Source organism: Amblyomma americanum, chromosome 8, assembly GCF_052857255.1.
Source record: "Amblyomma americanum isolate KBUSLIRL-KWMA chromosome 8, ASM5285725v1, whole genome shotgun sequence".
Lineage (NCBI taxonomy): Eukaryota > Metazoa > Arthropoda > Arachnida > Ixodida > Ixodidae > Amblyomma > Amblyomma americanum.
The window spans coordinates 11,894,283-11,920,517 of NC_135504.1; the positions used below are offsets into that span (position 1 = coordinate 11,894,283).

Below are 26,235 nucleotides of genomic sequence, written 5' to 3' on the forward strand. Positions count from 1 at the left end.
ATTTTCACATTGTCAATTTTTTAAACAGCATGCCAAGGTTACACAGAAAAATTCCTGCCTTCTTTGATGACTAATAAACTTTTTGTTGTGTCCTCATATGTCTACACTGTTACTCAACACTATCTTTTTTTTATTCCAATCATATTTCTTTTGACACATTAAATTATGTAAACAAATCAGCATATTTGGCCTTTTAGTGCACTCAGACAAAAAAAAAAGCAAGCAAAGATGCGTACTCATTGAAACTGTACCAGGGCAGCTTTTCATTTCCGAAGCCTGGCTTGACATGGTTCACAATTTTTCAGATTTTATCACATTTTATAACAACCACATTTGTGGTGGTTGTGCTTTGTATGCGAGGATTTGATAGCGCCCATGCTGGGTCCTCAGATGTGGATGCAGTTGCCTGAAGGGACTATGGCGAATTCTTGCAGGGTGTCTCTTTCATCTTTCCTTTGTCGGCGAAGCGAGACACCCACCCTCAAAAGAAAGCACCCTGATGGGGGCTGTGTGAGGTGGCCATAAATCACTCTCTTGCGTCCATTTCACACGTGCAGTTGCTGCTGCTGGAAGAGACCAAGGAAGGATTTGGCACACTGTTCGAGGGTGACGAGATTGCGAGTGCTATGTCTGCGAACTCCCGCCTTGTTGCTTTGGAGCTGCCCCCTGCCAGCACAGACCCAGCCATGCCCAAGGACAGCCAGATCCTTGTCCTGTGTCGGTCCAGGGTGGGCACATCCGGTCCCTGGTGAGTCCCGCATGAACAGACTTTTTTTACAGCGACATCCCTGTGTGGCATGTTCGGCGAAGTTATGTCGTCATTGGCAGCGGCGGCATGCACGGTCTTTCCTTTCTCTTTTCTTCTTTCTCTTTCCTGTACCTGTTTCCCTTGTTGTACCTTGTGTGGATGAATGAGCGACTGCTTGACCGATATCCCACGCCTGTACCGTTGTTACCAAGCTCTACGACTGCCAGTGGCATTTTATACCAACCCCAGCAGTTGTCGAAATTTGCATTACCACAGTAGTGAATGTCCAGTGATTTTTTAAATTTTATTACAGGGCCTTTCATACCGATGCAGTTTTTGACTCGGAGAGTTAATACTCACTGTATGCTTTTTTTTTAAATCTAAAAATAGGCATTTAGAAAACAAAGTGTTACAGATGGCTGTCAGGAAGTGTGTACACTCTGAAAGCAATAATGCGACCTTTGTGGGTGCAATAGAGCGTTGCTATGTGGATGCTTTGCAGCTTGTGCACCAGGAATCAGCTTACAAAAATACCAACAAACGCAAAAAAGAAACATTTTCGGAAAGGTGAACTAGTACTGCTGCCAGCTATTGGAAGAAAAGTCAACATTCATCCAAAAATACATCAGAGCACACCATCCTGGGGTGGCTATGAAAATTGTTATCAGTCACAGGCTTCGACAATGTGGCACTGCTTCCCATGGCCATCGATCCAACAGCCCTAGAAGCCAGTGAGTTTAAGGGACTCTTAAGAGGACTTTGTTCAATTTTTCTTCCTAGCAAAAGCTGATTGTTCGGTTCTTTCCTCTTTCTGAGTAGAACACGATTATCTATCGATAGGGGGTCAATTCCAGTCAGTCCTCACTGTCCCTTTAAACACATTAGTATCTTTTAACTTACTTGGCATCACTTTTCTTACCTTTTCGGCTGCTCTCAATTACTTTAGCCTATGTATTTTTAACCCATGAAAATAAACTTAATTGTTCAAGACATCAGCATCTTTCAACTGTTTTTATTACGTTCTAGGCAACTCTTGATTGCTTCAGCCTGTATATGCTTAAAATTGTGTTTCAGACCTCAACTTTTCTTAAGCTTAATCATAGTGTAATCGCTCTGTGCTTGGTACACCACTGCATCACTGAATAGCAACTGCTACTAGAACTACTGGTGAGTTGCATCATTATCATCATCAGCTTGACTATGCCCACTGCAGGGCAAAGGCCTCTCTATTTCTCTGCAATTTAACCCTGTCCTTTGCCAGCTGCGCCACCATATGCCTGCAAACTTATTAAACTTCTTAATCTCATCCGCCCGCTGCGGTGGCTCAGTGGTTATGGCGCTCGCCTGCTGACCCGAAAGACGGCCGCAGTGGTCGAATTTCGATGGAGGCGAAATTCTGAAGGCCTTACTGTACAATGAACCCCAGAGAGGTCTAAATTTCCAGTGCTTCACTATGGTGTCCCTCATAGCCTGAATCGCTTTTGGACGTTAAACCCAATGAACCAACCAACCATCTTAATCTCATCCGCCCACCTAACTTTCTGCCGCCCCCTGCTATGCTTGTCTTCTCTTGGAATCTTGGAAAACTACATGCACAGAGTGATTCAGGTATATCAATGCCTAACATATAATTTCAAAGTAGAAAACGAGTAAGCAAAAATTTGGCATCTATAGTCCTTAAATGCTATAGCACTTAGGCTGCCATCTCACAAAAAATTTCTGGCTTCTCCGTATCATTTTGTTTTTTAAGAGTCTGGTTAAGAGGGCCCCCAAGTTTTTGCTGAGTTAGCATAATGGGCATCACCTAGTTAACCTCCGTGCCTTTCCGTTCGTCTTTATCTCTCTCTATCTGACTTTAGCACACATGCTACTGCTACTATGATTAGCCTACTTCTGTTTCTTATCTAACTGTAATCTGCTCTTTTAGGATGGCAAACTTAGTAGTACACCTCAAATTCAGCATAGCAGTCATTACAGCTTTCACTTTTAGAAACAGTTAAGGTTTCTTGTATGTTGCATTGGATTGTTCTGTGCATTCTGCTCTGTGTGCATGAGCTACGATTGTGCCTTACTGATCTTTCACTTGATTATCACTTTGAAAAACTTCATGAAAAATTCCGCATTCACAGTGGTGAGTTGTGCTTATTTGATGAGTTTGCCATCGCTTTTTTTTTTTCGTAGTTTGGGAGCTACTCGTGCGGCCTGGGTCCCAAGAGAAGTCTCGGTCACAGAGCTGAAGAAGAAGCTCCTCGAGGGCCTCCCCACATCAAGGCAGTCAGCTTTAAAAGACCAGGCAAGGATATTCTTGGTTAACAGTGCTAAACGACGTAGTGTCTAATTTTGAGCATGACTGAAATTTTTGGGCTGTGTGTTGGCATTGCTAAGTGCAGTTTCCATTGCTTCACCTTCTCAAGATTTTCATGTGCTGCTTTTGTTAATTAACTTATTGTGCTTTGTGGATGCCCGCGAAGAAAGAGCAATGGTGATCTTGTCCTTGGACTTCAAAATTCTCGGAAGCATTCTGTTGGAGATGCCGAAATCTGCTGCCATGTCTCCTTTTTTTCTGCCGCTTGAAGCCTCACTGTGATGATTCACGCCTTCACGTACAGAGAAAGGAACTTCGGCTTTGTTGCCATGCTGGCGTCGAGTTGAGTGCTCAAGCACAAATGAAAGGTCGGGCGAATCGGGCCAACATTGCGTTGCCGTGTTGCATCTGCGATCGCATTATCTGGAATGGATACAGATTGGTCGTGGCTCCGACTTGGAAAAGCAGGCCTGCGCCATGTCACAACGTTGCCAGCCACACCATTATCACCACCAAACAGTGGTGGCCTGCTATGAGTTCTTTCGTGGTTGGTGCACTGGGCGCATGTTTTAAGTGAAACTAAGCGGCGTGGATGTATGAAAAGTTACAGATGGTTGGCGCTGTGCCTATTTTATTGTAAAATAAGTTTTCAAGCCCAGATTCACCCAGCGAAAATTTTGTTAAAAAAAAAGAAAAAGAAGCCCGAAAAATGGTTTGTTGCAGCAAGAACTTTGCTGCGTTGTCTTCTGTGGCTGGCTGGCGGGGAATTAGAAGTATTTCATTGAAGCGGCTTTCATTGTAGTGATGTTCAACTGTAGTGGTTAAAAATGAAGGACACTGCTTATCTGACCACTTTTTAGAGTGCCCATGTTTCGACGCTGCAACCACGAGTCCGATACGTTGTCGGCATACTCTAAAGCAGGGGTTAGGTTTAAATTTTGAAAGCTGATGGCTTAGTTTCTGATCTGCAGTGACACAAGTTTCCATGCAGGAACCACGACCTCTTTCCTGAACTTTCACAGTTGTGCTTAGAAGGGAGCACCTGGGGTGTTAGAGCTTCAGTGGTGGCAGTTTGGTGTCTAGGTCGCTGTGTCACCCCCTCCCCTCCTCCTCCCAGGATTTGGTGGGCAGGCTGGATGTGCTGGTGTGGGACGCCCGTCAGATTCTCCCGGCGGATGTGGACCATCCGCTGTTCCTCGAGTTTGTCGACTGCCTGCTGGAGGCCTCCAGGGACCTGGCGCCGGCACCCCTGCTCAGGGTGGTGCTCCAGTGGGAGCCGCAGGCCGCCGACCGGTGAGTCCTCTCACTCCCGTTGAGTCGAACGTCTGCTGGAAGCAGCACGACTTGTTGAGAAGAGGCACACTAATGCATGCTAGGCACTTGAGTCATAGGAGAATGCGATGTATAGAAACAAATGAGAACTAATTGAGGTTGGCCTATATCAATTTAGTACCTTTTTCTAATTGCAAGAAAAGTAACTTTCACTTTTAGGGAAGCTTTGCAAAACTAGAAAAGGCTCAGGAAAGGAAAAGCTGGCATTGCTGCCACTGCCTATTTTCACAACCAATCTTCAATGACTTCGGTAATTTTTCTTTTTTTTTTTTTGTTGCAAATCTCAGGCTCGGGTGCATACTGCCATTCACCGCTAACCCGTAGTCACGGGTGTCATGTTAGGCTTCGTTCTGGGCACAGTGTGCTTGAATTGGGTGGTGGGAAAAAGGGTTCTGTTCTTAAAATCCAATTTTGTCACTAAGAAATGAATGTAGCCAGACGAACTTCAACAAAGCAGCAAATAGCTTGAACAATCAGTGCCAGGGGCAGAAATTGGGTGGAGTTATCCACAGCGTCCCTTTGAAGGGATTCTAAGGGCAGTGCCATCCCGTTTCTGCACACAGTAAAAATGATTGGTCAGCTCTTTGCTTTGTGATTCACTTGTTGCAAGTCACCCTAGTCACTTGCGCTGGCCCACACACACACATACACACACACACACACACATGCACACATGCACACATGTGCAACATCCCACAACACCGTGAAAGAAAAGTGTAACTTGTGTGCTAAGTTGTGGCACTGTGCTGTTGCCCAACGTGCCAAAGCTTCACAGCAAGCAAGGAATAGATTGAATGAAGAATTGAATGAGAAGACATGGAAACACAAAAGAAAGAGTACCACTGCCGTGTAATTTCCTTCCATTTTATACTGCTTGCTTCGGTTTTTCCTTGCGGTTATTATTGCAAATGTAGAATTTCATATAAAAACAAATAATTTGAAGTTTTCTTGTAATAGTCTCGCACCTGGCAGTTCGTTGCCAAGAGATTACCGTATTTACACGATTGTAAGCCGACCTATTTTTCAAAATTTGAAAATCCGAAGTGGGGGGGTTCGACTTACAATCGAAACGAAAACATGGCACTATAAGTAAAGGCAAGACAAACGAGATATTGGGCATGCTACAGCGTGGTTGTATTTTTGCTGCACGGCTTGGTCGCATCACTCTTGGTGCTGGCCTTGAGCAGCTGCTATTTCAACGCGCAGAACTTGCATTTCCTACCCGCGTGAGCGGCAGCCGATAGCGGCTATCGATAAGCAGCAAACTGGCGCCCCAAACTCCCCATACGTGGCTGCAGATTGCGGTTGCTGATAAGCGGCAGCGGCCCGATAATGCAATCGCGTTCTACGCGTAGTTCATGCATCCAACAAGTTTTCTTTTTACTTTCATATGCGCGCTCAGCACTAAAGGGAGCGTTGGTAGTTGATGGAAGGGCCGCTGTTCCAATTGAGGTGGCACCCCCACTCGGAATGGCAGTGTGGCCGGGGAGTGTTGGTAGCCGACGGAAGAGCTGATGCCATTCACACGTAGTTTCTCTTTGCCTCTGACTCGTTTGGCTACTGCCGGCCGCGTTTCACAAGTTTTTAATCTAATGCTTCGTCAGTCGTCGTCATCCAGGTCCGGGAAGTGACCAGAGCTCGTTCACGGCTACATTCAAAATGGCTGCCATTCTTTACTCTGAAGAAATGAACAGCTGCGCGCCGGGCCGCAAGTTCGACGTTCGCAACGGATGATACAGGTGTGGCAGCTGCAGCAAGGAAAATTTTCAGTTGTTCCACGCTATGTCGTGATGTGGCTGTTTGCAAAGTGCGGGATTCCGCTGGACGACGACGTTGGAACAACCTGTTGTAGGACCGCAGCAGCGATCACGACGGCAGTGCTTGTGAGGACGATGGCGCAAGTGTGGACGAGTAGTCCAGTGACTAGTACATTTTTATTTTGGAAATGTGCCAACGGGCACGCCCGCGCGCGCAACCGATAGCGGCTGGCGATAAACAGCGGCCGCTGGATAATGCTATCGCGTTCAACTATTCAAGGCGAAGCTTAAACAACCTCGGAAATTTTTTATTTTTTTTCGGAAATGTGATATGGGGGTGGGGGGTCGACTTAAATCGTGTAAATACTACTTTTGACTGATATTAGGCGACTCGAAATTTCTGTTCGAGGCATTCTGCGCTGCCTTTTCTCTTCTTTTGCCAACGGCTTTGTCACCTTTTCTTCCAGGAAATTCTTTGGTTCTCGAAACAAGCAAGTATTTTTTGCTAATTTCACAACTGCATTTTTTCCATTCTCATGAGTAATACAGGCAAGCCTGAGAGTCTGAAACAAAGCAAAGTGAACTAAAAAAGGAGATTTAATGGTGTCTCTGCGGAAATCAAGAATACGAAATCTGCCTGGGAAGGAGGTTTAACATGACAAATAGACAACCGATGGTTGCCTAGAGCAGGGGTTTTCAAACTAAGTTCTGTGAAAACTTCGTGTTCGTTGGAGGGGTTTTTGAATTTCTGAGCACCTAAATCCATGCATAACTCAGCCACAAAGATTTCTTCTTGCCACTTTTTTAGGGAGTAATCATGGGCAATTTGCCCATAGCAGACCATTTCAGCATACAGCCAGTCATTGCGAGTTGAATTTGGGCACTTTTGCTCACATGTTAGTCAGGAAGAGACCAAAGCCAAGACACACACGGGGTTCCTCAGCATGTTTTCAAAGCTGGTGGGGTACACCATGGCTAAAAAAAGTGTAAGGGAGTGGATTCAAAGAAAGGGAACTGCACTGCAGCAGCAGGAATGCAGGGGTCAGGTGGGCGCCTGAGATTGGGAAGTTTGCGGGGATAGGTTTGACACAGCTGGTGCAAGACAGGCTTAGGCAATTTAGGTCAGTGAGGGAGGATTCTCTCCAGCAGTGGTCGTAATCTGGCTGATGGTGAGGATACTTTTTCTCCCAAGATTCAATTAGGTAGTCTGTATTAGTCCTCACCAGTTCTTTTGAAGGCCCATTTCGTTTGTAATCACGTTTGCACCCATCACTTTCAGCATCTTTTCTGTTTTGCCTTTTTTTTGTGTCTTCTGTCAGGTTGTTCCTTGCCGAGGACTCGATCGTGGATGACATTGGTGTTGCCCAGCAGGAGCCAGAGCCGTCTGTGTCGCTTTCAGACTGTCTTGCATTTTACTTCACTGAGGAAAAGGTGTGTTGTTGTTTGTGCTATTCATTGTGTTTAATGGACACTGAGGGCAGTTTCATTCTATTGTGTTCTCTTCGTGGTAAAATTTAAATGTTTGGATTTTTGTGGCTATGTGGCTAGGGGTGCTCCTTTCTTTAGTGTAAACGTGGTCACCATTGCTGTTGTTATGTGTCATAGTGATAGGCGTTAGTACAAGGACCATTGGCTATCAGTTATTCGGATGTTCCTGTACTTATTATCCAACTGTATCTGGGTTATTTTGGACCCCTTGCGATTGTTTAGCACGCACTCACATTGCATGGCACACAGGCATTCTTGCATTTCACCTGTATCGAAATGTAGCTGCTGAAGCTGGGATTCGCTCTCGCAACCTTGGGACCAGCAGCCGAGTCCCAAAGCTACCATAGTGGGTTGGATAAGACTCGCATAAGGAGGCCGGTTGGGGTATAGTGATCAGTCTTGGAAGTTCCGTTTTGTTTGTGTGTGCCTATTTAAATATGGATGCTGGTCTAGTAGTTGTAAATCACCTGACCATGGTGACTAGCCAGCCCCTGTATGTGTTTTTGCAGTAGAACCGCGCCGTTATGTCCCCAGGTGTTGCGTTTTCCCGCCTGTTATGTTTTCTTGAGGTAGTCCCGTCTAAACTCCCATAAAAACCCGTGCAATACAAACTCAGCTCTTACATTGCAACTTCGAGCAGCTTTCCCAAATGCTACGCCACAAATGTCACTTCGCAATACTAGTTGCCTACTTGTGGCTGCATTTTTACAGCCTACGTTTAGTGCGCGTGAAACGACAATGCAGGACGGCTAAAGTGGAACTCTATAGGCTCCATTGGCACTGGGCACAAGAAAAAAAAACAAAAAACTGCGATCCGTTGATTTCGGAATGTCTTTGATGAGAGAAAACTTCAAATTTTGTTTTCTCTCAAATGTGATCTTCAGAGGTTCTATGGTGGAGCTGGCCTTTGCGTGTGGGGAGTTAACTAGTAGAGGCTTTAATAAAAGTATCAAGTTTTGCCCATGCTAGAACAGAACGGATGGCAAAGGCCTCTCTTTTTTTTCTTTTGATATGATATCAGTTTTTGACGTAGCAGTTTTCAGCGTCTTCCTGGGAACGGGCCACTAAGGAATGAGGGATGTGCTGCTTGAGATTGGGGGACGTGCAATTTGGAATTTGAGGATGGGCCACTTAGGAACGGAAAACATGCTACATAGAATTGCGAGATGTGCTGCTGTTTAGGATTCTGGATGTGCTTCTTGGAAATGGGCGACATGCTTAGGATCATTGGATGAGCTGCTTAGGAATCGGAGGACATGTTGCGTAGGATTGGGGAGCATGCCGCCTAGGGTTTTCGGATGTGGCACTTACGAAAAGGAGATGTGCTGCTTAGGATTGGGGGGCATGCTGCTTTGGAATGGGAGATGAGTATGGCATTTGTTCTGACAGCTGGAACCCGAGGAGGCCTGGCTGTGTCCCCAGTGCGACAGTCGGCAGCAGTGTTTGGCCCAGCTGGGGCTTTGGCTCTGCCCAGAGATTCTGGTCATACATCTCAAGCGTTTCCATCAGGTGAGAAGCAGCGGCGTTGCGTGAATTGAAGATTTACATCCATAGCCAAGGGCACGGTTTGCCTCCATGGCCCCTATAGTGTTACTGGTTTGGACCAGCACACTGACCTTGAGATAAGAAGCCTTAATAACTGGCACTGCATTCTTTTTATATTGGTTTAGTTAAGTTTTTTTGCAGTTTTGACTTGTTCTTACAAAGCTTATGAGACAGAAAAATGTAGGAATTGGCACAAACAAGCCTGTGTAGAGGGTCGGGTAAAAGGTACTGAAACATGAATGGTACTACTGTTTCTGAATACACTAACTTAAGACTCATGCCCAAGTATGAGTGCCTTACAAGCACCCACGCATAAGTATAAACAAAAGCACAAACACGAGTGTAGAACCCAGATATAAACAACGCTGTCCCATTTTGCCTTCGGTGGCACTATGGGAGGGGGCATAAGTAGCACAAGTGTGTGGAGCACCCTTTTGTACCAGACAAGTATCTGAGCCGAGGTTTGTTTACAAGAACAGCCTGTGGTTGGCTAGACCAAGTTGTAGGGTTCACATTTTAGCTGAGCCTGTTAAGTAATAAGACTGTTGAGCCTGTTGCAAATGTGAAGGGTACTGATAAAATGATTAGTGTCACTCTCATTATCATCATCAGCAGCAGCAGACAAACCACGCCGACTGCAGTACAAAGGCCTCTTCCAGTGATTACTGGTCATACTTACACTTTCTACCAGTCACGACCGCCGTATTGTGACAGATTCTCTCAAATCCGCCGTACTGACTCGGCTACAGAGATGATGCAGCAGTGTGAATTGGGAACGCTGGAAATTAGAAGAATAAAACATCGACTCAAATTTTTTTTCCAGATAATACAATGGGCATTAAAAATAAATAAAGAACATTATGTGAAACTGCCCCTAAAACGTGGTTGCCGAAAAAACCACAGCACGGTACTACAACCTATTAACACACGTATGGATGTGTATCGATATTCCTTTTTCCCTGATGTAATTGAAATATGGAACAAACTGCCAAGTGATGTTGTGGAGAGTGCGAACTTGCAACAATTTGAGCTAGGTGTCGATATATTTTTGAGAAATGGTGTGCAAATTTTAAATTCTGATTCATGATTGCTCATTGGAGTGCTTATGAGATGTATTTGTTTTTGTTCCCTGCCTGTAACGACCCTCATTGGAGGGTTAACAGTATGACCAAATAAATAAATAAATGCATTACTTTACTGGATGGAGAACTTGCTGCCTTTGGCATTTCCACTTCATCAGTACCTGCTCGTCACTTGAAGTGCCCACGGGTTACTCTATTTACTTGCATAGTGGGCACACCAGCATAATAAATGCACCAGCTGTTTTGTTTGCGAAAATGTAATTTTTGCTATCGTATTGCACTACACAAATAATAAGAACACCCCTGTATTTTTTGTAAATTTCGTAAATTTTTGAGCGAAAGAAAAGGGCATTTATTGTGCGAGTGACCTATCTGAACTGCACATTCTGAACTTGCATTGTACAGAACGGAGGCCGACACAGCAAGCTCGCAACGCGGGTCGAAGTCCCCTTGCAAGATCTGGATCTGAGTGGTCACCTCTGCCAGGGTGCAGCGGTGTCTGGCGGTGCGCTGTACGACCTGTACGCCTTCTGCAGCCATCACGGTTCGGGTCTTCAGGGGGGCCATTACACTGGTAAGCACCCAGCACCATGCATGTTCCTACCACGAAACCCAGTTTGAGGACTCTTTTAAACTGGGTTTCGTGGGTTCTTGGGCTCCTTGGAGAACTTTTTAGTTTCTCCGAGAATCTAAATTCATGCTTGTCTTGACTATCTTCTTTGCTTTACACACTTTGTTTTGGGACTGATCTGACCGTAATTGCTTATGGTGGACTGTTTCACTGTACAGCCATTCCTTATTATGGAATTTGAATATTGAATATTTATTATTTAAGGGCCATTCAACGCTTGGCTTTTTCATGCATGGTAGGCAGGAAGTTTACAGAAGTCAAAAAATGCCAAGTTCCTCAGCATCTATTGAGAAGCATTATAGTTCCTAGAATCATGAAAAGATTGAGGACCGTTTGTGTACAGGAATAACTGACATCTGTCTGATGGGCATTGTAGTCTCAAAGCCACGCTCAAGTGGTCGTTTTTGATACATATTTACAATCAACGATCAAAAATTCAGACACCTGCATTTTCGGATGTGCTTGATTATTCAGACATTTTCGCAGCACCGCGACATGGCCTATAGAGCCAGTGTATAAGAGCGCCTGAAATTTCGGATGCACCGCTACTGATTGCTTAATTTTTTGGACTTCGTTCGCACTCGCCGCCAATACCGAAGCCGCCATATAATGTGTATAGTGGAACCTCATTAATTCATAACTGCAGGAGAGATCGAAAACTTGATCAAACAAAACAAAATTCAAGCTTAAAGGGAGCCTGTTAACTTGCGATGCTGAAATTCTGCGCAAGTCAGCACGTTGCGCTCGTGTGGTTTCGAATTCTTACTGTTCTTGAATGCCTTCCGCCGCACGAACTTGAACAGTAGTCAAAGTTCGCGGAACTCGTCTGTGCCGAGTCTTTCATCTTGAATACGGGAAGAGATAGCAGTGAAGCGCGTGGGAGGCGTACGGCTTCATGGAGACGGCGAGCGCGGCAGGAAATGGTGGTGCATTTCAAAGCAAGGTCAGCATCCCCGCGGCAAAACGCACCGCAACCCTGACTTTTCTATCGTAAAACCGTAAACAATTGGTGTTTCGATGAAAGGCAAAAAGCCGCTCATTATTCGCAAGCCACCGCAGATTGCATATTGCCGGATACGATGCCGATTTTGGCTCTAGTCGCTAGGCCTAATGACGATGACCAAAGCCGACGGAGCGCTTGCTTCGGCTGTTTCTCGGTTGTTATTGTTTCGCCATCTTCGCGTTTCGGGCCCATTGTATTGCGGGCGCAGCGCAGTTTCCGCAGCAGCGTATTCGCTTTCCCGTTTAGACTTTGTCCCAACCCGTGCGTTCATCGGCGACATGCCGAGGGCAGCACAGCCAGGCCAAGCTCGTGAAAGCAGTCGCTGCCCATCGTCTGTGCACATGTCACGCGGTGAAATTTAGTCATGAGGGGCTTTATGATGTGTGCAATACAACTGACCCCTTCCTCCTGCATATTGGTAATAAGTTCGTGATTTTTTTTTTAATGAAATTTGATTTTCCGGACTGCTTGATTTTTCAGTCGTTTTCGCGGTCCCTAGAGAGTCCGAAAAATTGGTTGTTGACTGTATTCCCTTACCTATGTTTCATTATTCCTATGATGTCTCTGAGCGTAAACAAAGCTTGGTGCCTTTCGAGCGCAAAATAAATGGCACGGTGTGCTTGCTTCTTGAAAACAGTTTTTACAATAGCAGGCTGTTGATAGGATCCTCAACCTTTCCCTCTCACAGCTTGCTGCAAGAACCCAGTGGACGAGAAGTGGTACCTCTTTGACGACGCCAGAGTCCGGCGGGCCCTTGACGAGGACCTTGTGGCGCGTGACGCCTACCTGCTGTTCTACCGGAGACAGCCACCAATGTCCCGGACGACGCGTTCTAGTCCTCCGGGTCACTGGTTTACCAGGACTCCACTTCCGACAAGCAGGAGTCACCAGCAGTTGGTCCGTGGCTCACCATCTAGAAGTTCCAGCATACCGCCGCCAGCAGTCCGAGAAGAGCCATCGTCATTCCCATGTGCATCTTCTCCGAGTGGCAGCAGCGATGCAGACGTCTTCTTGCAGTCACCGGGGTCTCCGTCTTCATCTCCTTCTGTACACGAATTTGTCCCCAATCCCTCGCTCTCCTCATCAGCTCAAAAGCCGGAGACCTCCTACTCAACAGCAGGCTGTGTCGACAGGTCAAATCGCCTCGACAGTTCTCCAACGACAAGAAGTCACGGGGATGGACTGACGGAGAAGTCTCAGCACCGCCTCAGTCCACCACCGAAGACTTCTCCGACAAAAACATCACCTACCACGAGGGCCAGTCGCAGCAGCAGTTACCGGCCCCGACCAAATTACCTCTGCACAACCTCCTCCTCTTCGACAAGGGGATCGCCGCCAAAGAAAGTTGGCGGCTGTGCTGAGGGTGGGCAGAGTGCAGGAGTCGGAGCATCATCCACGGTGTTGCGAAGGAGTTCTCCAACGGCAGTGAAGTTGACATGGAATTCTGCCACATCACCAGTCGGATTGGCAGCCACGGATGCAGGCAGCAGCTCGGTTGCAAGAAAGGGCAGGGTTGCACTCCTGGCGGCGAAATTCTCACAGCCGGAAGAAGCGGCCTCCTCAAAATGGCCCTCCAAGTTTCCGGAGGGCGACGGCGGCAGTCTTCTGCCAGAGCGGACATCATCCTTGGGTCGAGTAGGCGCCTACTCTCCCGTGGTCAATGATGAAAACTTCTCCCCATCATCCTCCTATGTCCCTGTCAATGGCATGGCAGCCCACCAGAGCCAATCTCTGAATCGCTCGTCGCCCGCGCCATTGTCTCCGGAGACACTGAGCCGTCGTGTCCTGTCCCCCCGTGTTCCGTGGACGTCAAGGCAGCTCCAAAGCCACAATGCCGACTTTGGCTGTGAAAAGGTTTGTGATGTTTCTGGCTCATTTTCTTTCTTTTTATTTATTTTTTAATCATCATGCATTCCAATATGGTTCAAAGTGTTCAAAGAAATTATTCTAACAAAACTGAAGCCCTGCTCCTCTGCGACACTTGAAACATGGCAGTTCACAGGCTGGCAAAGTTGCACCAAAGGATTGTCTTTGTGGTGGCAGGAGGTGGTTAACGGCACAATGCAGGGTTAATTGGGGAGCAGTGGGAGAAGCCTTTGTTCTGCATTGAATGTGGCAGGGGAGGGGATGATGATGATAATTATAATGATGATGATGATGATGGCAGTGGAATTGTGAGTGATAACAGAGTCCCAAAAGGCAGAGGAGCAAAAGGCTCACTGTACTGCGCACTGCTTTGAACTAAACTGTGACGGGTATCTCCCATTTGGGGATACCAATGCCAAACCAGTGTTCTTTACATATGGTGCTACAATGAAGGACCTCTGTTACTATGTGTGTGTTTATTTTCTGCACTACTGTTTTAGACCACCTAATTCAAGAAGCAGTGTCTGCGAGTTGTTTAATGTTTAATGTAGTGGATGAGATGGATTGGAAGAGAGGATTACGATTTTTGTTGATCCACGGTTCACAGGACCTATTTTACAATGAATTGCTGGCCATTCTTGAAAGTCATCAAAATTGGAGTACGTATTTGCATCACTAACCTTCAACTGCGTCTTCAGTCATGCTGTACCCGGGGACACTTTTTTGGCAGTGAGGCGGAATCTACAGGGGCGGAGCGTCTGTAAATGTGCCACTCCGAATAGTTCAGATGCAGGACAGCCACCTCGCACGTTGGTTGTTGCAAGTTTCCTCTGCTCTGTCGGTGGTGTAGCTGGCGCCATCTATAGAAGCTGTGCATAACCGAACGTGTTTAAGCAGTTGATTGCAATAAAAAAAAACTGTTTTTACACGACGACTGTGTTTTAAGAGGAAACTGTTAACTGTAGCCAGGGGCTATATATTCCTCTGAATAGGAAGGGGCATGTTTCGGCTCGTAGCATTGGCTGCATAGTTGTCCTGGAATATAGTCCAATTGCTGTTTATTAAAACTTGTCACAATTCAGCTGGCCATGAATACTTTGAATGCTAGTTGATTATGCCTGCATTGTGGTAATGTTTAAGTGCCGAACCACATTTGCTCTGCAATTGAAGCTACTAAAGTTTTAAGGATGTGACCTGGAGATGTAAGGATGGATGTGGGCAAATTTACAAATTCACACTGCGTTCACGTTTTGAGCGACCGTTAGCCTGCAAAGGCAGTTTGCGCACGGGGCTCGCTTGTTGGTGTTCAGTTCGTGTGCTGTAGCCAGTTTTCAGTATCTCAATTTATCATGAGGTGGCATGTATTTCTCATGTAAGCCCTTTCGAGCTTCTCTAGGAGAAAAAAAGATTAGAGCGGTCACTGAAGCTTCGCCTTAAGGGTATGACGCGATAGCGTAATGGGTTCATTCCCATATGTGCAGAATTGGTCATTCTCTACTTTATATTAATACATCCCTGGAAGTCCTCATACTTTGCTGGCGCAGTGGTTAAGCGATGCGCCTCTGCCCTGCGATGGCAGGTGCTCCCAGCGGTGGGCCTTGTGTGGCCCAGGTTGTTGTTCCTGAGCGACCAATCATTAAATTAACTGCCACCTGCCACGGTGGGCAGTTTGCTCACTATCCAGTGGGCAGGTTGTGATGACGCTGCAAGGTCACGTGACATAGGTGGCCCACCTGCCTCCTAGGTTGCTCTCTGGGCACCACCTGCCAGAGTCATGCTCGTGATTTTTCGCTCACAACACTAACAACGCTGATGCTGGATTTTCTGGGTAATGGGGCCTTTAAGGCTATTGCGTTAAAATAAAAAGGGCTACCATGGCCTTTACCACACAATGCGGATTTCAGTACCTCGTGAACCAACTTTTCATCGAGGGGGTGGTAAGGTTGGCCAGAGGCCCTCTTCCAAGCATTTGGCCCCAGAAGAGTCGAGGAACGGGCCAGGAGAAATCTTGTGCCCATTAGAAAACTGGTGGGTACCTTGCAGCTCTGGGGATCGACGTCCCGGATGCGAGGCAGATGCTCCACAGGGCCATTGCTTTTGTGCGACTACTTCTGATTACCCATAAAATTTCCTGTATTCATCGAGGCTATCTTCTTTGCATGCTGCTGCTTCCTCTTCTTCATGTTCTTTCTAGCTCGCTTAGATAATATGGGCAACCTATGCATATATGTCGTGCAGGCCATACGTAACCATGTACACAACGTATTCTTTGGAAGGCATGGGTGCTCTTTATTGCTCTCCAGGTGCTCTTTGCAGCGTGGACACCATTGTGTTGCCACAAAGGTGTGTATGCGAAAGTCGGTGAAAATCTGGCGCTGAAAGCTCCAGAAATTTTTGCTGCATTAAAAAAGGCAGGTGGTTGCCTACTGTTTGGGAAGCTTTGCTCAAACATGCCCATTCATTTCCCTCGTGTGACTCATTTTTTTTTCTTTTTGTCGGGTTATATTTCGAACCAAGATTGCAAATGCTGTTTTAAAACCCCCTCGCAGGACATCACGAGCAGTGAACACAGACGTGCGCCTGTGGCTGAAGACGGAACTCCTGGGGCCCTGAAAGAATCGTTCTGGACGATCACCTCAGTCTGACCGCTCTCCCATTTGGTGGCCAGCTACCCAAAAGTCACAACAGCCACGGGCGAACAGGAACCCACATTCGCCCCAACAAGCAGTGGCCCGGAGTTCCACAGCATCGCGTAGGAAGCACTTCATGCGCGCACTACTATCGATTACCATGCAAATGCACCTCGACTCGTGTTGCGGGCGACAGTCGCTTGAGGTGAGGACGATGCGTGTGCTTGCGTGGATGTGTTTTCAGGCAGTAGTGACTCATGGAGCTGTGAAGGAGGCTCATGGACTTGTGAAGGCGCCGTTAAAGGGCCCATTTCCTTCCCACAACGAATCGTCTCCGAATCGTAAGCAGCTCTTGACGTAACTTGTCTAGTCTTGTTTTTCTTTTTTTGTACTCTTCAGCCCTTCTAACATGCTAAGAGAGCCCTGACTTTCTCGCCTCCCCAGTGTTTTACTGCGCCTTAAAATGACGCCACATTGCATTTTCTTGTCGCCCAAGAGTTTATATGTAATAAGCCAGTGTCTTTGGCACATTGAAAGGGAAGCACAGAGTGATGTGCAAGGTTGTGAATGCTCCACGGAGCATGCCTGTTGGTGTTAGCCCTCCTGCTCCCCCGACCTTTCTCCATTCCAGTTGCATCTCCGTTCTGTTATAGTTAAAGCGCTGTATTGAGACTGTAAGTGTTGATGTTTGCATAGGTTCCCAGAGCAATAAGGTAGAGTATCAGCTGTACTAGTAGCATCGTCATTTGCTTGAAGTTGCAGCTGCATTGTTTGGTTGCACCATGAAGGGGGAATTGTGAGTGTAGTCAGTTTAATTTGTGTAAAAAGAGAATTTGTCTGTGCAGAACCAGTTTTCTTCTTACTAAAGAGACATTGCACACATAGGTTTACAAATTTCTGTGGGTGCAAATAGATTTTGTTTGTGTTTCACATATGCTCATGGAATCCTGGTGGGCATTGGAAGCAGTGCTGCATGCTCTTTTAGAAAATGTGAGGGTTATGACTTGTCTTAAGAATTGGGGAAAAATTTAATTATTCGGAGCTTTCTGGCACATGGTATGTAACTTGGCGCCTCTGCAAAGAGCACTGTTCAAGGCTTCCGGCAGCCAGTAGCCCTTAGCGTGATTGTTTTGTGATAGTAGTGTAGTACAAACCTGGTGTCGCCGGTACAGAAAAAGAAAAAAAAGAAACTTCACACCTGATTGCTCATTGGTGCCTAAGTGTAACACATTCATTTTACTCACCATTCCCTTGTGGCGAGATTGGCACATCGAGTCTGTTAGCCGTTTATTAAATCGTGCGTTGCTTTTTCTTTTTTGCCTCACAATGACCGCCAGTGTGGCGGGCGGCATTATGATCCCTGGGCTGCATTTTGTTTGACGTTCAAGTGCCCAAACGCGCCACATTACTGCATTTTCCCCTTGACGGCAGAGATTTGGCAGGGAGGTTTTATTGACATGCGAAGACTAACTTGCTTAAACCCTCTTGATTTGCATAAAGCATTAACCAAAAATGGATTGATGAAATTAGTACATTGTTTGAGAGCCACCGATTGAAAATCACTGATGCAGTTCTGAAGCAGTGATGTGGTCTGTTTTGGCTTTGGACGTGAAACGGAACTTGTAATCTCGTCATTTTATGCCAGTAGATGTTGGGCGACAAATCGCCGGTCTTATATGACCAGTCGTTGCTAACTTATCTTAACTTCGCAAAGCCTGGTGCAGTCAGAATCAATGTTAAGGGGATCATGTTAGGGCTAACCTATTTAAATAAAGTGGTCTACCGCAGTCCGTATTGGCAAGAAGGCCAAACGACATACATGGGAATTGCTGGCTCTTTCATCGCATTTTTTTTTTTTTTCCCCCAGAGAGAGGGATTGTCACACCCCAAAAAATTTTTTAAATTCCATTTTGGTCAGGTGGCATGAAAACGATCACCTTCATATTGACTTTAAACGTTCATTGTGCTGTGGATCAGCTGAATGGTGTTTGACCGCCAGTTTACTCTTCACATTGAGTTTGGCCTCACTCATCGATATCTGCTGACTGGTAGTTTCACCCATTGAAGTGTTTTATAATTAACGCTGAGGGTAGGTAAGCTGTGCAGGTTTTATGGAGTGACTGTTTTGGTGTTGTGCATCGGTTTGGAGGAGTCTGAACAGATTGACGCTTGCTAAGTAGTAGTTCTTCCATTGAAAAATTGCTTTTTCATGTTGGACGCTGAGGTAATCTCTGGATTTGGATGTTTCACAGAGTGGTTATTCCAGCATTCCGTGCCGTATTGGGCCTGACTCTACATTGCATATATATAAAGTTGCAGAGTCATTGAGCTTGTTTCTTTTTGATATGTATTGCATCACAGCTGGCATGTAATTACCGGGAATGCAAGGCACTGACCTTATTGTTATGAACAATTGAATTGCTGATTGCAGTTCAATTGTAGTTATTCAGTTTAATTACTGTTCAATTATGGAGTGGCTGCAATTTAATTGCTAACTGTGAGTCATTTAAGAAGGCCTGGAGGTAATTAACGCATGAAGAGTTGAACGGTTCTGTACATAGTTAGTCGCTTATCATACAACATCCAAGTAAGTGCAGGCTTCATCACCACATGTATGTGAGGAATGTTTACAAGTCTTGCAAATCCATCCAGTCTCCATATCAGGACAGGCATGTGTGTATGTGTGTGTCATACACTGCCAGGGAAGGTTCTTTAGGTGTTTATAAAGAAATAGGCTGAAATATTTCCCTCTTACAAATTAAATAGAAAGAATGAGCCAAAGCAGGCATTTTGCAGGTTTTTACCCAGCCTATCTTGCTTTCCGAAAGCTTTGACATAGTCAAGTTCTGCGAGCGACTGCATTTATATTGTTTTTTGTCAGCAGCGTAAGTAGAAGATCGCTTGTTGCTCAGTACTGGATCATTTTTTAGCACATGCAACGAAGCTAGGAATAATTAATTTATTTTTGCATGCTCACACACGCACACTTTCAGAGTTACATGAACATGTGTTTGCTTGTTCATATAACTAGCTTTGCTGAATGGTTTGAGAACCTAAGTCTTGTCTTGTTCAGGCATGAGGTTCAGCACTTCCATCTTTCATGCTCATAGAGATCTGCAAGTTTGTTCTTTATGTATAGACATGCATCTGAAGTTATTTCTGGGTTATTGTATGCAGCTGCAAATATGCCTGTTGGCTTAGCTGACGTGATGAGCTCCAGGGCCGGCAGTAAGCTGCTGTTTATATATGTTGTTTATATTTGCTGGCTTGTGGCAGTAATTTTTGAATGGAAAAATAACACAGTGCAAAGTGCTCTTTAGGTGCGTTGTGAAGGAAATGGCAGCAACAGACGGACCACAAAATGAGAAGAATCGCAACAGCCATTTCTTTCATGTGCACCCCTACCAATTATACTAATCCACTGTGCTGCTTTTTAGGTCTCTCTTTTAATGCTCGTTTCATGTTACTAATTTGCGCTCAGGGTCATCATTGTAGCATTTTCTCCTCATGTCTCTCATTGGAAATTGAGCCAGTAGATAAGCTAGCTTCTAGAAATTCGAAATAGACACTGACATTTGTTGCGGGCTGTTAATGCACCCACTTCTTACATTGCAATTTTTTTCTCGCTTCTTTGCCCCTCAAAAGACTGTTTTAGAAGTTTATTCATTGCTGAATGTAAGTGCGTACCAAACAGCTTGATGTATGTATTTCTTCTTTTTTTTTCTCTCCTTGGAAGCCGTGTTTGAAGCTTGTTCACTTGCTGCTGAAAATTGTGTGCTTTTCCGAGTTTTTCGCCTAACGTCGGCACACTGGGGACAAAAGAAGTTGACACAGATCAATCTATCAGCATTTTTTACTGGCAAAGGAGTTACTTCTCACAAAGTGCGGAGCCTTTTCTGAACTAGAAAAGAGCGATAATTGAAAGACTGGTGGCACCACCATAGGCATGCTTGGCAACTAAACTACATGGAGATTTCTTTTTGTCACTCAGAAGTGGAAATGAAAGGTTGCGGGCTATATTATTAAGGTAGCGCTTGCATCACAACCTCTAGTGCACATTTATTTCACAAGGAACAGGAAAACAAAAGCTAAATATGGAAAATTAAATGAAGAAAACTCATGCCACTCGACGTCACTCAACGTGACATGATTGAATTTGAGTGCCGGGGAAGAACTATTTTAATAACTTTAAATTTCATAGCAATGAAAGTATCTTTTCCTGCCATGCACACGTCTACGGTAGCCTCATGGAAGGCCCAGTTATTGAATTCTATTCAGAAAAAGAGCTTTACGGAATTACTCTCAGTATGTTTTTAAATGTACAAGCCCTTTATATCGTACTGAGTCCAGTCACGAAGATGAAACCAAGTATAAGAAGCCATTACTTGTAAGCTATGCAAACTGGCACAGCTTATACGCTTAGAAGATGACCTCAAACATTCTTGATAGCCTATATTTTCTTGATGTACGATATCTTGATGGGGTTTTTTTCTTTATTTGTAATGAGCCTGCCTGTTATATTAGCAGTAATTACTGCTCCCAGATTGTGATTTGCTGCAATGTCAGTGGTTGTTGTTGCTTTTATCTCTGTTAGTTCTATGGTCTTTAAAGCACCACACACTCATAGGCTACATGTATTCAGGAGGTCATGAAAATGACAGGCTCAAATTGACTGAGTCAGCCGTGTGCTATAGTTTACCTTCAGGTGCTTGTTTGCAGACAGGATACAGACATTTTTCAATGACATGAGACATCTGTCTTGGAAATTTTACCGGCTACATGCCATTGTAACATAGATTCAGTCTTCGAAGCCTTTCCTGCTCAGTGGACCAATATGACCTCATGTCATGTGTTTACGTGCAATGACTGAAGGGGAACTGTTTACGTACTGCTTTAAAAATATATAAAAATGTCTGTTTTCACCATATTTCCTATGGTCAGCCCAATACTTGTGTGTCTGACCAAGCACCGGCTCTGTGCACAACCAAGAGGACATCAAAAATATCAACTGGAAGCTAGCCAGCCTTTCTTTTTAGCGGGTTTATCAATGCCTGCATGCAGCCTTCAGTTAATGCGGTTGGAAGGGTGTAAAGTAGTCTCACTTTGTCTTACTTTACAGGGACTAGGAAATTGCTGTGAAGATTTCTGGTAAATTTTTTCAATGTGTAGAACAAATGCGTTTGAGCATTCACACTAAGCAGGAATGAAGCCGTGGATTTATTAAATATTAAAAACAATGATTTTCGGAATTCAAACATGGATTGATCACCACCTAGTGGCAGTTTTTTTCTAAAATGTATGTATCATGACTGTAGTGATGTCATGGAGAGTAAGAGGGAGCCTGGTGCCGTCATTAGCTTTAAGCATGGTGTCACAGCTGTAATTCGGGTAGGGAGACAGTTGTCTCTTCTAGGGACCATACTTTTGCAGTCGTCTCTGTGACCAGACTGAACGGGGGAGGGGAACGGCGCCTGTGTGCCGCTGTCTCTGCGGCAGGTTAGTCCTATGCGCCCGCCGATGAGTTGTTGCCACCAACACCGGCGTTCAGCAGCCAGTGTCTACACAGGGCAAGCTTGTAGGGTCTGAAGACTATAACAGAAGTTGCACCGAGTCGACTTTGTACTCGCAATGAGCAGTGAAAGGTATGCAAGTGATTGCGCCGATGGGCGCTTAAGTGCGTGCGGCCACCGGAAGTAAACAAACCAGGTAGCGATGCATGACGTATTCATGGGTGGGGTGCAGTCCCAATCTGTAACCTTTATTTTTTGGGGGAGTGCTGAATTGTATGAGATGAGGCAGTAGAGGAGGAACATGACTTACATCAGAGGTGGTCTTTGCGGGTATCCGAGTCAAATTTGAAAGCTCTGCATGGACCCTATAATTTAGATATCATTTTTCAAAATCGCTGCTCGCAACCGATTAAGGTTGCGAGCTAAGGTGGAAAACACCACTGCGTCCCCTAGCCCGATGACGTCAGTGGGCAGTCTGGGCAACTATAGGGTTCATGCTGAGCTTTCAAATTTGATTCGAATACCCACAAAGACTGCCTCTACAGTTCTGTTGCACTAGAATATGCCCATCAAAATTATTTCAGGCTCCCTTTAACACCCAGTTAATATCATTTCCTAGTCCCTTTAATACACTGTCAGAAAGGTGTTAAAAGGGTGTTAAAGGTGCACTAAAGAGGAATCTGAACTCGTCTTTTTACCGCGGGAACTCATCTACATATTCCAGGCATTCTTAGAAACTCTGAATTATTGTCCTGTGCATCCGATTTCCCTAATTAAATCAGATTAAACGTCCCGGCTCCCGCCTTTTTCTTTTACTCAATGCGGTAGGAAGCAGGAGTCAACCAACACGTCAGCCAGTCCCTGGCGGCTTGCCGCTCTGCCATCGGCGGAGTGATACGTAAATCAAAGAGTCCACGTGTATTTTTATTTCCGTGGGCCTAATTTGTGGCTATATTGTCTGTGACTGAAACTGTTTATTCAGAGAAACCTTAAAAACAAAATAAAAGCAAAAGCGAAGCTGCCACTGGACTGGCTGAAAGGCACTACACGCGTTGGTTGACTCCGCCCACCTACTGCACTGAGTTAAAGAAAAAAGCCACGAGCCGGGACATTTAATTCGATTTAATTAGGGAAATCGGCTGCACAGGGCAATAATTCGAAATTTTTAAGAATGCCCGGAACGTCTAGATAAGAGTTCCCGTGGTAAAAAGACGAGTTCAGATTCCTCTTTAGTGCACCTTTAATGCTTGAACTCTTCCCTGGAGATGTTTAATATGTAAATTGTGTAAAAGGAGGTAAATATTTTACTAGCACTTTCAACTGCCACATGATGAGATTGAGCCAGACTTCACCCCAGGAGACTACCACAAGGGTGTATTCATTCATGCTGTATGCTTTTACACGCACTTTTTCTCTGCCTGTTGTCATTTGCAGAGCCAGTGTTGGATGCAGCTTTTTTTTTTTTTGCAAAACCCTGAACAGATATTTAGAGGACTTTTTTTTTTCTCTTTCTCTCTCTCTACATACATTTTTCCTCCTCCTTTTAATTATCATTGCACCCTTGACTTCTGTGAGAGTCAATGGTAATTGCAGCTTTCCAGTAATATTCACACAAAATTACTCTCTCAAGAAAATTGTTGACTCTTCAGTTGTTGTTATCCTCCACGCTGAAAGATGTAGGGTGATTATTCTTTCTAAGTTGCAGCAATAATTCAGCGTTACTGTGAAACAGAATCGTATTTCAGCACATGTACTGTCGCAATCAATATTAGTTGCAACACTCAGAATGTAATAGGAGCACGGTTCACGAAACAGTGCCGGTGCAGTGATCGTTGAAAGTTATTCATTTTGTTGCCAGTGAAACGACCCTAGGTGGACGTCAGGTACCGACCGGTTATACTCTGGGTGCAAGCTTTCCCCTGGCCTGATGCTCTGCTTTTCTGGAGTGACAAGCTTGGCAAATGGATCTTTAACCCCATTTTGAGTAGAGGGAAACAACTTGTACTATGGCACTATTTGGCCAAAGCTACCCTTGCATCATAAGAATTCATCATCATGATCATGGCCAATGAAAAGAACAGGGCAATAAAAAGAACAGGGTATCCGAATGCACGATTTATGCTCCTTACGAAGACGCATTGATTTGCTATAAAGCGAGCCTCATTTGTCTGCCGTGGACACATTGTAGGTCATATTGAGTGTGACAGTACATGTGGATTGAGAATATTGGTTGCTGCTGCACGATGGTTTCACCATTTGCCATGTAAAAAAGGAAAGAGCTTACAATGTAACATGTTCAGCCTGGCAATTCAAGTGGCAGCAATAGTCGATACGATTTCAGGCAGCTGTCTGTGATACAAAGCATAGCCGTATAATATCCCTGTTTTAGGGGCTGCTCTTTAGTTAGCTTTGCATCTTTATTTTTTTAACTTTGGTTAAAGTTATTCCTCGAAAAGGGTAACAACTGATGATATAAAAATAGGAAAGCAGTAAGTTATATTCCTTGATGCACACAATATACTGACTAGAAGATATGCATGTGTTATTTTTTGTACATATATTCTTTATTCCTAGTTCATGTTGCTGCAGGCGACAAGATTGCAGATACTGATATCAGCACTGATAGTCGTTGACGTGTTTGCGTCACTTTGACGGGACTGTAGCTCGTTCGAACAATTAGTTGGAGGTATTTCGCTGTGCACTTTGTTCTGTTTCACCTGTAGAGTGTACATATGAGAGGTTTGTTTTATTTGTTATATAGTCTATATGCATAGTTACACACGTTATTTAGTTGTTGCATTTTGTTCTACTCCCGGAGTTTGTATTTTGCAGAGTTGCAGGCCGTTGTATAGTAGGGTCACGTGGATGGCAGGTGAACAGGAATAGAGTCACCTGTCCCTCTTTTTGTATGTTTGCGCTTGTGCAGCAAGATGGCAAATGGGTTGTGATTGCCTGGTTTTTGTGGAGGAACATTAGTCATACAACACATTAAAAGATGGGCCTAAGCAGCTAATGACGAAATTCATCTGTTCTTTAAAGGAAGTCGCAGACGAGTAAGGCTTGTTTCACATGCTGCAGTTTTGGTCAATCTGCGACTGGAGAGAGCATTGGTCTAGTCGCAGGCGGCTTGTGACAGGTTTCCACCAGGTTGGAATTAAGTCGCAGCATCGATGTGATCGGTCTTCAAGTGACCAATAGGGAGCTTCGTGATGTCATGTCACGTGTAGTCCCATGGCAGCTTCTGGCAGCTGTGCACGTCGGCCGCCTGAATTTGCTGGAATACACTGCATTGGAAAGCACTCACCGAAAATCGCAGAGCAACATTAGTGACTGCAGCAAATTTTTTCGCTGAAGTCACATGATGTGAAACGGCCCTAATCTACAGTGCAGTGCTGTCACGCCGGATGTGCAGTGGATAGCACTGATTTTCAGCTAAAATTGCAGATTTAATAATTTTCGATTGTCTCTCATAAGCTGGCGTTGCATTTTTTTGTTTGTTCTGGAACTCTGTCATTGTTCAAGCAAACCCAGGAATCGAGTGTTATCATGATTTGAGTGTACTTTCTTTGCCTAGCAGTCCAGTTACCTGACTGAGTTGCGCGCTTCGTATGTCAAAGATCTGTTGTGCTGAAAAGTGAAACTCTGCCACCATTTATAATATCCGTGTTATGAAATAGTCATAGTCAGTCAAAAACGCGTCATTATGATTTTATAATGAGTGAATGCAAACTTCAGCAATTTGAACGAAACTCAAATCCTCTCTGTTTGGCTGACCATACTTTGCTGTTGGTATTAGAAATGGTTCTGCTTTGGATGTATGTTGGAATTGTCTGGTATTGGGCTTTATGATGTCCTTTGTACGCACCATTGTTTCTGAAAGTGTCTAAAAGGTGGTGATGAGAGAATCATTGTGACAATTTTTTGTTTCGTCTTCCAACTTCTAAATGACAGAGCAGTGTTTCATATGCATGGCCTTCGATGTTGTGATTCGATGAATAATTGTTTATTTGGTTTAGAATCCCCAGTTTGAGCCTATATTTAGAGTGGAACCTGGTTTGGAGGAGTAATAAATCACATTTCTAAAGTTTTGCCATGTTGCCTGCAGTGTGCCATTTCATATTCGGCGACCCAGGTTGCTCTTCCCAAGCAACCTCTCGTAACCAATCATTAACTGCCACCTGCCACAGTGTGCAGTTTGCCCACAATCCGGTGAGGTTGTGATGATGCCACAAGGTTAAGTGACCTAGGTTCCTTTGCTGCAAGGTTGGTTTGCTGAGGATTTTTTTGCTCACAGCCAATGACTCCGACGACAACGCCGGCTTTTCTGCTACATGGGGC

General features: G+C 44.9%; 1 protein-coding gene across 1 annotated transcript in view; it reads left to right on the plus strand.

The window, feature by feature from the left end:
• The window catches only part of LOC144100918 (ubiquitin carboxyl-terminal hydrolase 43-like), a 38,047-nt gene extending 12,046 nt beyond the window's left edge, over positions 1 to 26,001 (plus strand). Inside the window, exons 4-12 of the mRNA XM_077633832.1 lie at positions 558 to 748; positions 2,930 to 3,041; positions 4,171 to 4,346; positions 7,462 to 7,573; positions 9,020 to 9,139; positions 10,663 to 10,831; positions 12,580 to 13,745; positions 16,307 to 21,825; positions 22,752 to 26,001. Coding sequence (XP_077489958.1) covers positions 558 to 748; positions 2,930 to 3,041; positions 4,171 to 4,346; positions 7,462 to 7,573; positions 9,020 to 9,139; positions 10,663 to 10,831; positions 12,580 to 13,745; positions 16,307 to 16,402 — 2,142 coding nt within the window. The 3' untranslated portion in view covers positions 16,403 to 21,825; positions 22,752 to 26,001. The remainder of the gene's footprint in view (positions 1 to 557; positions 749 to 2,929; positions 3,042 to 4,170; positions 4,347 to 7,461; positions 7,574 to 9,019; positions 9,140 to 10,662; positions 10,832 to 12,579; positions 13,746 to 16,306; positions 21,826 to 22,751) is intronic.
• The last annotated feature ends 234 nt before the right edge of the window (positions 26,002 to 26,235 follow it).